The following is a 14,480-nucleotide window of genomic DNA, read 5'->3' as shown; positions in this document are numbered from 1 at the left end:
AATTTTAATTTAGTAACTAACACATATTTGTTATTTTAAATAAATAAGTACAGGAAATAAAAAAGAAGCAAATAGAGAATTAAACTCGTTAAGATCATTCTTATTTACAACCTCCCTGAAATAATAGAAATTGAAATTTCTACCAACTGTGTAGGAATTGTGTCTTAGTAATTTATTAATGATGTCACTGGAGAAAATGTACAAAACTGTAACACTTTTATTTCCTAGACTTAGATTATACTATAAAATTTTTTTTTAAAAAAATGTTAGAAAAATCAAAGTTGAACCAACCTGTGCGAATGAGCAAGGCTAGAAACATGGCTGCCCCTGCTGGAGCCTCGGGGACTCCTTCCAGTGATTAGCCCTGGTCCCTGATATTCTAATTCATCATCTTCCTCATCATCGTAATAGTTGGATTCGTACGAAGACAGTTTCACCTGTTGGATTAATGGCTGTTTATCGGCAAGTTTTGCTTGTTGATAAAGATCTTGGGCTTTCTTCAATGTTTCTGCCCATGTCTGGAAAAAGTAAATAAATACTTTATTTAGATTACTTACTTACTTAATTTTTTTTTAACATTTAATAGTCAGCCTAACTGTGTTTCTGAAATATGAGTTGAAAATAAGCTTAGTTAATTTTAAATATTTCAGGTATAGTGTGAGTTCACTTCAATTAGGTACATAAACCAACTACTTGATAGAAACAATTATGTACATGCTTAAGAATTGTTGACCCATCAAATTACCTTGACTAGCTTTGTTTCTGAGCTGTGTAGAGTGAAGGCAGCTGCGGCAGTCTTGTATTCATTTAGGTAAATAAGTCCGAGCCCTCCTGGATCTCGGGTCAATTCCTGAACTACAAGCCTATCCACAACGTACGGTTGTCTTATTACACGGACTTTATCCCCTTTCTTTGTTACAGGTTTACACACCAGAAGCATGTCCGTGAATAAGAAACAGTGGACATCCATCTGTAACAGACAACATTTTTAAAAGTAAGTAATTTTTTGTATTTGTTTTCTCTCTTTTTGAAATAAACACTAACTTATTCTTTTTAAAAAATATCATAAATGTGATACAGTATTTTAACATGCAATGCTGACTTCGTAAAATTTATGTAGTTAATCAAGATTATTCAAGAGATTCAAGTAGAGAAGAAGGTAGTACAAAATATGTCTTCAAAATCCTTTTTCATAAAAATATAATTAAAAGAATATGCGCATAAATGACGAAAATATTTACACTATAATAAATAATATCCACTAGTCTTTATCTTACATTACTCTGCAATGGCAAAATAATGATTTTCAAATTTCAGACATCAGTGATAGAGTAAGTTAAAGTGTTAAAATATGTCATTGTGATATTTTTACAAGTATAATTAACTAACTATCTCTATGGCCTGTGGAACCCGAAGGTTCAATGCCGCGTTCACAAAAGCTCTCCACTGACTTCTATCCTTAGCCAACTGGATCCAGTTTCTACTTTCTATTTCTATTTCTGAAAGATCCATCTAAATATTGTCCTTCCATCTGCGCCTAAGTTTCCCTAATGGTCGTTTTTCGATTGGTTTTCCAGTTAAGACTTCGAAAGCGTTCCTATTTTCTTCCATTCTGGCTACATGACCTGCAAACCTAAGTCTCGTAGACTTGATGACCCTAACAATGTTGGGTAAGCCGTATAAATTATGTAGTTTCTCGTTATGAGGTTTCCGCCATTCCCCATTCCCGTTCCTCTTGGGTCCGAATATTTGTCTCAGGATCTTGTTCTCAAATACTTTCAGTCTATGTTCTTCACTCAGAGTAAGCGACCATGTTTCGCAACCATACAGAACAACAGGTATGATTATCGTTTTATATATTTTAAGCTTCAAATTCCTCGACAGAATTCGCGACGACAAGAGATTTTGAACCGAATAGTAACACGAATTCGCTGCTTTTAGTCGACATTTAATTTGTTCGTGAATATGGTTTTGGTCTGTTAATATTGATCCTAGATATTTGAAACTATCCACTTTATCAAAAGTATTATTTAATATTTTAACGCATCCGTAACTTGTCGTATTACGATCTCGGCGAATTCCCATGTATTTACTTTTCTCTGCATTTACTTCTAAACCCATGTCTCTGTTAGTGTTTAATAAGACGTCTGTATTTATATCTATTGTTCTCCTATCATCCCTTATCAGATTTAGATCATCAGCATACTCCATAACCTGGTGAATACCGTTCAACTCTAGGCCCTGGTTGCTATCGTTGATTTTCCTTATAACGTACTCCAGGACAAAATTGAATAATAATGGCGGCGACGCATCTCTTTGTTTCAGGCCATTCTCGACCTTAAATCTCGTGGACAAAAAATTCCTCCTCGGACTTTACTTTGACTTTTACAAGAAGTATAGTATTTAAAAGATACTGACAGGTGTTAGGGGTAAATTAAGTCAGTGTGCATGTCTTAGAAATCTCTACAGACAACTAATCCAATCGATATTATAGAAAGCTATAATGAAATAATTAACAAGTGATGATACCGCAAAATTATGATAGCTGTTTAGACACATACACTTTATGAGTCAAATTGTTTGTTATCTACTATTTTGTTTAATAGATTATTACACTAATATAAATAAGCGAAACTCTCCTAATTTGTTCATAATTTAGTTCATAACTTATCTACAGACAAGGGAATATCTAGTTTCTATTACTGTTTGGGCGACAATTATCGTTCTCTCCCTCCTCCAAAACCAAGTTTACTAGACATTTAAGCAAATTTTTACCTTCGACGTGGCATAGTCCTTCAGTTTGAGGTCACTTTCCAGCAGCAAATAGCGTCGCTGAGACTCGCTGCAACCGGGCATCGGACATGTGAGGTCAAGGTCAGAATGATTTCGAAGGAGGCGCTCCATTTCGTCGTCTTTCGATTCCTATACAAAATACACGAATAAATAATACACAGATACAGTAAATAAAAAGTAGTTTTTAACACAAATGCTTATCTTAAATGTAAGAATGTAACTAATAGTATTAAGCTAAATAATTAGATTTCATTTCATAATATTAATATTATATTTATTAATACCACTGAATCGTTGAATAATATAGTTTCCTCTCTTATCTAACTAAAGGCGAAAGCCCGATTACATTATATTTATTTGGATACAAGACAGAGTTAAAGTAAATATAAGAAACAAAGCAGGTACCAAAGCATTACTAGTCAGTTCAGTACCGATAATGTTGACCAAGCTGCGTGACGATAATTTTCCAATTATGTACTTCGATGAATTGTTGCTCTACTTTGTTTAATGGAAATAGAGTTTAATTGTCTAATTAAATCATAATTATTTTAATAATTTCTGCAAAAACACTAATAACTAGTTATATGTTCACAAATTTATTCATATTGAAGCCTTTAATTAAATGAAAAACTCATGTATCTTACTTTCATCTACTTATATAAATTTTGAGATCCGGTTTAGGATCATTTTATGTTGGGAATAATGAATATGATAAACAATGCAAACAATTACACAATATAGAGGGCTTTCGGGAAAGAACGGCGAGATAACTGAAAGACGGGTACAAACTAAACCTTAATTATTTATTATTTTTTTAGGTTCAACAACTCATTTTTTTTTCTAAATAAAGGAAACATTATATTATAATAACTGGAATAAATTTTGAATTAACTGAAAATTATTTTGGACAATGTTCTTTTTTTGAGTAAGTAGGTTTTTAGAATTGCATTACTTAGTACACGACACGCATCATTACCATATTGAATTTCTGTCTACACTGGAACAAGAATCCGAAATAATAGCGCCTGTTACAAACTTCTTTGATTTTCTATTTTCGCTTCAAGAATATTCATATTTCGTTTAAACCGGTATCCCTAACTGTGTTTTCTATGTCACTCTACATGAATTAATCTACTATAGATAGATGTAAATCTAGAGCTGTTGGGGGCCACACAATGGATCCCAATACACCTCTCTCGAAAACAAACATAAAATGCATATTTATATGAGACGGAAAAAGAGATTAAATGTCCATTTCGTCTATCTGAGAAAACAAAACGTTCTTTATAGAGACAAAGTATTTTGTGATGTGGGCTAAGAAAAATTAGAAAAATCTTACTTTACACAAAGTCTTACAACGATATATTCTGTTGACTGCGAATGTGAATGCAATTTATTTCTCTTTGTTTCATCATTACCTGTCTTGTGCACAATATGCAGATACTGAATTGCTGACTATAATAATAATAATTATCGTAATAATAATAATAATAATAATAATAATAATAATAATAATAATAATAATAATAATAATAATAATAATAATAATAATAATAATAATAATAATAATAATAATAGTAATAGTAATAATAGTAATAATATATTTATTTATTTATTTTAGTGCCATGAACAGCCAGATAGCAAAAATACAGCACTTAGTCATAGAACTAAGGGTTACAACACATATCTTATATTCCTCTTAATATTAACAATACATTTGTTTCGACGATAGGAAGTCATTGCCTATCTTATAATATATACATAATTTTATGACTTGTATCTTGTCTGGATAAACCTAATTACTTCATTATTCATTAAAATAGTTAGTCAATTTTCTTAAAATAATAATAATAATAATAATAATAATAATAATAATAATAATAATAATAATAATAATAATAAGTAATAGTAATAATAGTAATAATATATTTATTTATTTATTTTAGTGCCATGAACAGCCAGATAGCAAAAATACAGCACTTAGTCATAGAACTAAGGGTTACAACACATATCTTATATTCCTCTTAATATTAACAATACATTTGTTTCGACGATAGGAAGTCATTGCCTATCTTATAATATATACATAATTATATGACTTGTATCTTGTCTGGATAAACCTAATTACTTCATTATTCATTAAAATAGTTAGTCAATTTTCTTAAAATAATAATAATAATAATAATAATAATAATAATAATAATAATAATAATAATAATAATAATAATAATAATAATAATAATAATAATAATAATAATAATAATAATAGTAATAATAATAATAATAATAATAATAATGCTTTTAATTCTTTAAAATGTAAATTCCTTACCTAATCTTACCGTTCAATTTCGAAAACTATTTACTTTAAATATAAGTTAAGTAGAAAATGATCAGAAAATTCATGTAGTACAATTAAGTTAATGCATTTACTCAAGCAGGGAGGAAACATAAAATATTGATTTAAGTAATTGAAAACTATTTCGATAAATTTATGAAGAAGGTAAGTACTTTAATAATATTCATACCAATATTATATTAAAATTAAGTGCTTTTATAAAATCGAACACATGCTTAAACAAATTGCTACATTAAAAAAAAATACATATCTACACTTACCACAACATCATAAGATTCTATCCTGGCAATAATGCCCCGCAACCTCTCTTGATCCTGCTTCTGCCTCAACGTAGTATTCACGCTGTTTACGAATTCATCCACTGACCTCACCTGCCAAACACAAAAAAAGTTAGCTATTTATATCAGAGTTACCATCCAGCAAAATGAAAAAAAATAAGATGAGAAGTTTCAAAAATAAGAACACTAAACAAAATTTTTTAACATATGGTATAATTATTCTAAATGGCGGAGAGTATCTTTACTCTAAATTGAGGTAGTGGAAATGCTTCAACATTACGTAACGATATAATATAGAACATTGTAAGTTTCAGTTTGTTCATTTTCCCAATTGATCAAAAACATTACTTTACAATAGAATTACAAACTCAAGCTTTAGATACATCCTGATAGTTGTTTCCAATGCTCATAAATGTTTTGACATTTTGCAACTCATACGAAGTTGTTGCACACCTTAAACACATCATAGCTTTTGTATTTAATTTCCAAATAATGACACTTTTTTTTTTTTTTTTTTTTTTTTTTTTTTTTTTTTTACGGAATCAACCGTATTTGTAATTAACTGCTTTTTGTACTGTTGTTTCGTACGCTTTGCATTAATTAGAGAATTAGCCATTTCCATATTTGTTTTGTGTAAAGGTGTACCAAAAACTGAAACTGAAACTGAAATGAAATCTTTGAGTTTTACGTCCCACGGTTATGCCGGTTAGGCTAAAGGAGACGGTGATGATGAGTGATGAATGAAATGGTGGAATGAAGAAAGTGGGAGGAAACGGGAGAATCCCGAGAAAACCCACGCACACGGTGTTTGTCTACCACAAAGTACCAAAAACTGATTTTACTAAACAAAGTGATTCAGTATAATATGAAATATGAACATTTATAGATTTTCAGTGCTTAAAGATTTATAGTTCGATTCCAGAACATATGCGTTTATGGTGCACAACAAAGTACCTGTGGACTTTTTCGAGACTACCATTTCTTCCCTCATTTTTTAATTTCTTTCATAACAATTTGTTTTCACTTGTTATCTGTCTCCACCTAACCTCAAGAACATAACCATTGAACGTTGAATTAATGATATCTTTTTGTTTCTTTTTTTCTTTCTTTCGCGTGTGTGTATGGGTAGTAGGATCTGCTCGAAAATTATCAGATTTTGTTAATTTAACTTTTTTTATATTAAAGAAGAAAAAAATATGGAATTGTTCACACTGTGGAGAAAAAAAAGTTTTACATTTGTGGAACAAACTAAAAGAAAAGAACATACATTAAAAGTGAAAAATTATTCTTTGAGATTTCTCAATTGTCCCAATGTTTAGGCTTTAAATTGGTCACGTAATAGTGAATAGTCTGTATATAATGTTGTAGTATAGTGAATAGTATGTGGCGAGGCTTTAAATTGGTCACGTAATAGTGAATAGTCTGTGAAGAATGTTGTAGTAAAGTGAATAGTATGTGGCGAGGCTTTAAATTGACCACGTAATAGTGAATAGTCTGTGAAGAATGTTATGGTATAGTGAATAGTCTGTGAAGAGTGTACGAGGAATAGTCTGTAGCGGTTGGCATGAGTCGACAGTTTGTGAACAGGAGTTGGCGTGACACAAGTGTGCATGTTATAAGAATTGAAAGGTAAAGCAGGGGCAATAATATTTCGTAGCATGAAGATAGTTAGTATCTATGAAGTAATTTGAAGTGTTGCGTGCATGTGTCTGCACTAGTAAATAAAAAAGTAGCCTAGCTTTTGGGAAGTAAGTTATTTAATTACCAAAAGTTATAGCAGGTCAAAAATAAAAGGTTGAATTTACCTTCGATCTAGAAAATATGTGTATATCGCTTATTCTGGCCTTGAAACTACGTTACTTAAATAAAAAAAAATAAATAAATACAATTTAACCATCGGAAAAACTTATACTAATAACCTTATATTACAGTTTTGGTAATTGATCACTGCCTTCTTCAGACACATTATATTGCCAAAACTGTAATACAAGGTTATTAATAGAAGATTTTCGCTTTGGTCAGCTTTTGATATATATATATATATATATATATATATATATATATATTTTACTAAAATAAACATGTTTTGCACTAAATTTCGTTAAAAGTCTCCGATTTTTATATAACACAGCGTATATGTTCTTTGAGAGTTAAGAATACATTACTTAACAGAACGTTTGGGGTTGTAAATCAATCAGAGACAAGGACAGGATTCACTCCATATATAGTTTTCTTTTTAAAAGTAGAAAAAGACATATTTAGTGATAACTTTTCTTAAAAATGACATGATTTCCATGAAACATGCTGTGTATTTTCTTTGAAGTTTACCAATGTGGGCTACTGCTTGCAGTTCCTTCACCACAATTTTAAGAAATAGTTAGAAGAAGAAGACGACATAATTTTAATACTTACTAATCAAAGTTCATTCATTTTACTAACATTACATTTATATATAAAAGCAATTCGGTTTGAAAAAGAAAATGACATTTAACTAAACTTGAAATAGAAATCAGTAGAAACATATTTTTTTTTAAAATTTCAAGTTCATTTCAAAGAAAGTGGATAGATAATTCCCCATAGAAATCAATGTGCTAAATAGTAAAGATGGCGTACGTAGTCAACATTGTTAAGAAACGTAAAGTTTAATGCCAAAGAACAAAGGAATGTCAGTGAATCCTATCCTTATTAAACCATTCTTGGGCAATTCCTCCTTCATTCAGATGAGAAGAATGAGATTGTGTATCTTGTTCCATTCAGATTCGCTGTTATCCTGTTATAATGATAATTTTTTATATATTATTATTATTATTTTCCTATCTTGTCCGATACAAAGTTAGTTTTTGTATTGACTTCGTAAAGGTTTTGTCGCTGCGCGGCACTCCAATCGCCAGGAGTGCGCTCTCAGGCGGGGGTTTAAGTTAAGCAACACACCCGGCCCGGCGGTAGTCGCGTTCGAGCTCTCAAGCAGTGAGGATCACGCATGACGCAAAGCTGTTTTTGACTTTTTGTCATGGCAGAAAAAAACTTGTATCTTCTGGGACGAACCATCAACGCCGTTTTCTACAAAGAAGTCTTTGCGCGTTTGCACAGAACCGTCAAACGGAAACTACCGAAGATTGCTGATCGATGGAAACTCCTCCACGACAACGCTCCAGCCCACACCGCCTTTGCTGTGACCGTCTACATGGCCCGGATACGTGCTGCAACTTTTCCACAGCCATCCTACAGCCAAGATGTGAGCCCACCAGACTTTTTTCTGTTCCCAAACCTCAAGAAAAGCCTGAAAGATCACCGTTTCGACGATGTTCCCATCATCCAACTGGCTGTCACAGAGTTTCTGAAAGAGGTTTGCGGCAGCTGACTTCCAGGGAACCAATGCAGTGTGGGAATCGCGTTGTACCGACGCCCAAAGATATTATTGTGAAGAATTTTAACAATATGTACCGATAGGATCAATAAATTCTTTGATCTAGTCTTATTATTTTATGGACAAATCCTGTAACTGATACTAACACCGTATACAAACAAATACCAAATTATTTCTAAACTTTACAAAACCCGAGGAGATGTATTATATCAACTTTCAGGATTAGTGCTGTTGTAGCTGAGGGCCTCACTACTTACCATTTCTTCTAATCGAAGCCTGTGTTCCTCATTCTCTGTGTTCTTGAGTATTGCTTTAAGAAGTAAAGAATATTTAGTCAGTCTTTGCATCGGTTTCACTACGATGTCCATTAGTCGTAGTCGGTTGCAGTCCTTTTGAGTTTCGCACCACTGCAACAGAAAAAGAAAAAAAAAACATTTATTATGTAAATTTTCCGTGCTTATTAATAAGTTATTATAAATTAAACAAGTGATTGGCGAAAGAAAAATGTTCCTCAGTAGCGTGTGTTAAGAAGACAACGAAATAGAATAGGTTAGTCTTCTATTGTGGACAAAGATGTTACCAGCAAGCTTTTCTACAGAGGCATCATGGTATTTTGAGGGAGAGAGGAGGCGGGTTTTTATATACAGGGTAGCCCAAAAGTAGGTATACTGTACCGTACTGATCAGCTCATTGCATTTTATATCTTTTCTTATTGTTATCCATCAGATAGACTCGGTTTCTTTATTATTTGTTCTTAATGTCTTTTTACTTATATTTTAAGCTTTGAACAGCCGATGCGAATAAACCCATAAACTGGAATGTTATACTTCATCAATGCAGGAGTGTATACCTACTTTTAGCCCACCCTGTACTAAATATAAACTAAGTTTTCTTTCAGAATATCAAAGAATTAATAACTCATCGTATATACATACATACGTACATATTATTATTATTATATTTGCAGAATGCAACCTTATTGTAACAATCGTCCTAACAATGTGTGAAGTGAGCACCACAACTTGTAGAAATGTACCAATAAACTATTCATAAAGAAACAAAAAGTTTTTATGGAAATCTATCTGATTGACCATATATTTATATGGGCACAAATGATGAAAAAATAATTTTAAAAAAACTCGAAGAAAAAATAAGATCAAACTCAGATACTGTTATAACAATGACTCGGTAGTAGTAATAGTGTTGACGTGGTTTATCTTATTTTTTTTTTAAAAAAAAAAAACATTTTTCTTTCATATTCTATTATAAGCATTCCAATAAACACAAAACACATAGATTTCATAGGGATGGGAGTAGGAAATCATTTAAGATGTAGCCCCCATTTCTTCCTTCCACCCCGGATTATATCACTGATGATGGACGTTAACATTTAGAATATGTACAACACTGTCTTGCAATATTGACCAGCGTATGAAAAACTGAGCGCATAGAAGAAACAAGTAAGAAAAAGAAAGGGACTCGTAATGCGTCTCTAAGACTCGCCTTCTAGAGTAAACTTCGTAGGTTGAAGATATATAATGATTTACTCTTCTTTCTACCTACAGAGATAGAATATCAAAATAAACTTTCTCTGCACCAGATTCTTGCTTGTGATCTGCAAAACGTAAACATGACTATTACTCTTAAAACCAAGAATCTCTGCACACAAAAGTTTAGAATGTATTTAAAGACATGTAAAGAATTAAGTATAAGTATTAAGAGGCCCCATCACGGCGAAATTAAAATACCGCTAATTTTACTGTAATTATGTGATATCTTCAAATAGATAAAAAATAATCGAAATATGGAACAAGAGCTCGCTAGACAGTACTATTTTACATGAGATACCGTTATCACGACTCACCTATCTGTTTTCGATTTCCAACCATTTAGAAGATCGATAGAATCCTACCAGTTTTATTATAATATTCACTACAAACAGTATCCTACAAGAATAGTACAATAATGTAATTTCTCTAAATACAAGGTAGAGAAAGGTGACCCAAGGCCTGAGCAGCCGGGACAGGTTTTCCACAGAGCTCCGCAGCAAGCTAAGTGGAGTGGATTGGAAATCCCTAAAGCTCCGAAACAAGCATAGAGGGAGTTAAGAATTACAGAGCTCTGGGCAAGCTAAGTGACTGAGGATAGAAATCCCGACAGAGCTTCGAAGCAGGCTAAGCAGGAGGAAAGGAAAAGCCTAGAGTTCTGAAGCGAACTAGAGGCTTGGATTGGATTTCTCCTAGAGCTCTGAGCAAGGTAGAGGAGGGTTGACCTAGTGACTGTCCCTGGAATCCTCTCTGTTATAAAGGTGCTCTGGGAGGCGGTGATGCTGTTGTTCCCTCGTCGCCATGTGACAGTAGGTGTCGCTGAGGTCTCCGTCGTCTGCAACTTGTAGTACTCCAACATAAAGTGCACGTGGTTGTTGTTTATAAATAGGAGCACGTGTAGAATGTTTTGTAAACACAATCACATGTTGGGCATTTGTAAATATAAGCACCTGGTACATTACAATATTTTCTTGTTGCAATTAGTGTGCAATATTTTTATATTTTTATTGTCTGTAAGTTATTGACTAAAATTTTAAAAAAGTGAGAAGCGACGAAAAGATCTTTAAGAACTAAGAGAATAATGCCAAAAGGAAGTGACCAAGGGCATACATTTAAACGTACTATTCCAGTATTCGTCTGGTGAGATTGAGAAGGGAAAATTGCGAGGGGTGATCAGAAAGTAAGGTTACAAAACCTGCAGTGAAACATGTATTAAATTATTTCGTACAACCAATACAGCCAACTGATAATACGAATTTAGGTTATTTCTCGAGATAGTCTCCACATCGGTCGAGGTAGGCTACTTGTCGCATCGTAGGATGAGTTAGAAGATTCCCTCCTAGTAAAAATCCTGTCCATGTCTGTTCAGCCATGTTGACACAAAGTGTTTCACCCCCTCGTCTGAAGTGAAGGGCGACATCCTAGGTGCTTCCGAACGGCATTCGCAATTCTGCTATCAGATGTCGTAGTTGTTGCTCTGAATCAGCTTCTCTACGCAAGCTGTGTTCAAATCTGTTGATGCCGTGCTGGGTTGGACACTGCGTTCCTCGTCGGTAACGTTTTCTCTACCAGCCGCAAACTTTCGACACCATTTTGCGATATGCTGAGCAGACATTACAGTTTCTCAGTAAACCTCTACTAGCAGCCATGTTGACACAAAGTGTTTCACCTCCTCGTCTGAAGTGAAGGGCGACATCCTAGGTGCTTCCGAACGGCATTCGCAATTCTGCTATCAGATGTTGTAGTTGTTGCTCTGAATCAGCTTCTCTACGCAAGCTGTGTTCAAATCTGTTGATGCCGTGCTGGGTTGGACACTGCGTTCCTCGTCGGTAACGTTTTCTCTACCAGCCGCAAACTTTCGATACCATTCTGCGATATGCTGAGCAGACATTACAGTTTCTCAGTAAACCTCTACTAGCTGCCGGTGAATATTAGCTGCAATTACACGTTTCGCCCACAAGAAATCGAATAGCTGAACGGACTTCTTCTTGAGACCAAATTTCCAAACGAGTCGCCATTTGTATTTACCTACAACTAGCACTGTAGGTGGTGGGTGACTGGAACTCTGTATAGCTGCCAAGTATGTATTAAAACTACCGCACACTCCTTATTTCTTTATACCAGACGAGATTCTAGAAATATCGAGTTTGTAACCTTAGTTTCCGATCCTTCCTCGTATATAAACATTTTACTGAGGATAGCTGCCAGTGGAACTGAAACCAGTGTCTCCCGATCGCGAAGCGAGAATAGTGTCCACTCGTCTATTCTCCTTAGTTATTACTATATTATATTTAATAATTTTATAAGTAAATTAAAATTATTTAGAACAAATTGAAAGTAGAAACTCACCACTAGATATGCAGTAAACAGCTCATTCTCTTGATGTTTTTCACGGCAATACTGTTGACATTTGGCCTGTTCTGCACAGTATTTTGTATAAGGCTGGAAAATTTCTTTGAACTGAAAGTAAATATAAACATTAATTATATCATTTCACTTCAAATCAAATTTACTATATTTACACGATCTTCAAGGCCAATCTACTATTTGGAAAAATCTGTTTCAAATAGTAAATATCCACCTTCTAATTTGTCTTACACCTACTTGTAGTTGAACTTCGAAAAAATCCTAAGTTAAAGTTATAATAATCCTAAATTAAAGATAAAAATTTCTAAGTGAAATGAAGAGATTAGGAGAGGACTGGAAGCTTCTCCATTTATGGCAAGTGATCTGCTAAAGATGGCAGACAAACAAGAACTGGCAAGGAAACAAAATAAACACTCCTCGCTTAAACCAAGTAGATGTTTACACTTTATATTTATTTATTTACCTATCGACACAACAGGCATTACTACCCAATTACAGTGTCTACATATGAACTTAAATACATAATGTTAGAGTATAACGTAAAACTTGAAAACAAAAATCAAATTATAATGAACCTGATGCTCGAATATAGAATATTAAATTAAAATAATACATTTTACTTAAACTTTTTTTTTTTACAAAACACTCAACATTAGTTTTTCGAATGACTTTTCAGAACAATTAAATATATCTACATCTTCGTAAGACTTGATAATTTTATTGTATAACACAAATTCTCCACGTAGGTGACATACGCAGTGCATTTGTACGTGCCTTCCTGCAGTAGAACAGAGGATTATTTCCCTTGCGTGTTTTGAGGGATGGAACGTGGATCATAATTTTTGCAATTATGCCTATACAATCTGTTTTGTTGTTCAAAATTCTGTGTAAGAAAAGGAGGACGTTCAATGTCCATCTTTGTTCAAGTGTCTGAAGTGTAAAGTTATCAAGTAAATTCTCACACGATTCGTATTTTGGGTAAAGTCCTATCGTCTTATACCGGTATGTGAGAAAATGTATGAATTTGTTTTGTATCTGCTCTACTTTTTGACTATGTGTTTTCACACAAGTATTCCAAATAAGTTAGGCATATTCAGGTTTGGATCTTACGTAAGAAAAATAAAGCGCTTTTAAAGTGTTACCATTTGTAAATTCTTTGGTTGTTCTGATAATAAACCCAAGGTTTCGATATGCATCCTTGGTGATATTTGCTACATGATTCGAAAAGGTTAATTTTCTGTCAAATATCACCCATAGATCTTTAATTGTATTTAATTTTTCTAAGTTTGTTCCGTTAGTCGAGTAAGTAAAGTCATATGTTTTTTGACGTCTACTGTATGTCATAGTTTTACACTTATTAATATTTACTTCAAGTCTATTGGTAGTACACCACTTTAGTATATTAGTCAGATCCTGTTGCAAGAGTAGACAGTCACCTACAGATTCCACATTTGCGAATATTTTTAAATCATCTGCAAAGAGTAATTTATGAGAGCTATGGATATAAAATTGCAGATCATTGATAAATAATAAAAACAAAAGAGCTCCAAGATTAGATCCTTGAGGAACTCCGGAATTTACACGAAAGCTTTTAATTTTATATTCTTTATACAAAACGAATTGTCTACGTTCACTCAAGTACAAATTGAAAAAAGTTATCATAGGGGGACTAAAATTGAAAGTAGCAAGTTTCTGAATTAGTATGTCATGATCCACAGTATCAAATGCTTTATGAAAATCCGTATAAATTACATCTACCTGTCCATTATTAT

The 14,480-nt window shown here is 33.0% G+C and overlaps 1 protein-coding gene across 1 annotated transcript in view; it reads right to left on the bottom strand.

Annotated features, from left to right (window-relative positions):
• LOC145669008 (uncharacterized) overlaps positions 1-14,480 on the bottom strand; it is a gene marked incomplete in the record, with an annotated part of 761,869 nt that overhangs the window by 32,550 nt on the left and 714,839 nt on the right. Inside the window, 6 exon segments of the mRNA XM_081737333.1 lie at positions 292-518; positions 746-970; positions 2,776-2,922; positions 5,410-5,520; positions 9,052-9,201; positions 12,691-12,801. Of these exon segments, the coding sequence (XP_081593459.1) occupies positions 292-518; positions 746-970; positions 2,776-2,922; positions 5,410-5,520; positions 9,052-9,201; positions 12,691-12,801 (971 nt within the window).

The sequence above is a fragment of the Thermobia domestica genome, chromosome 13 (assembly GCF_964235325.1).
Source record: "Thermobia domestica chromosome 13, izTheDome1.hap1.1, whole genome shotgun sequence".
Taxonomy (NCBI): domain Eukaryota; kingdom Metazoa; phylum Arthropoda; class Insecta; order Zygentoma; family Lepismatidae; genus Thermobia; species Thermobia domestica.
The sequence above is the reverse complement of the archived record's forward strand: the minus strand, read 5'-3'. Positions and strand labels throughout refer to the sequence as shown.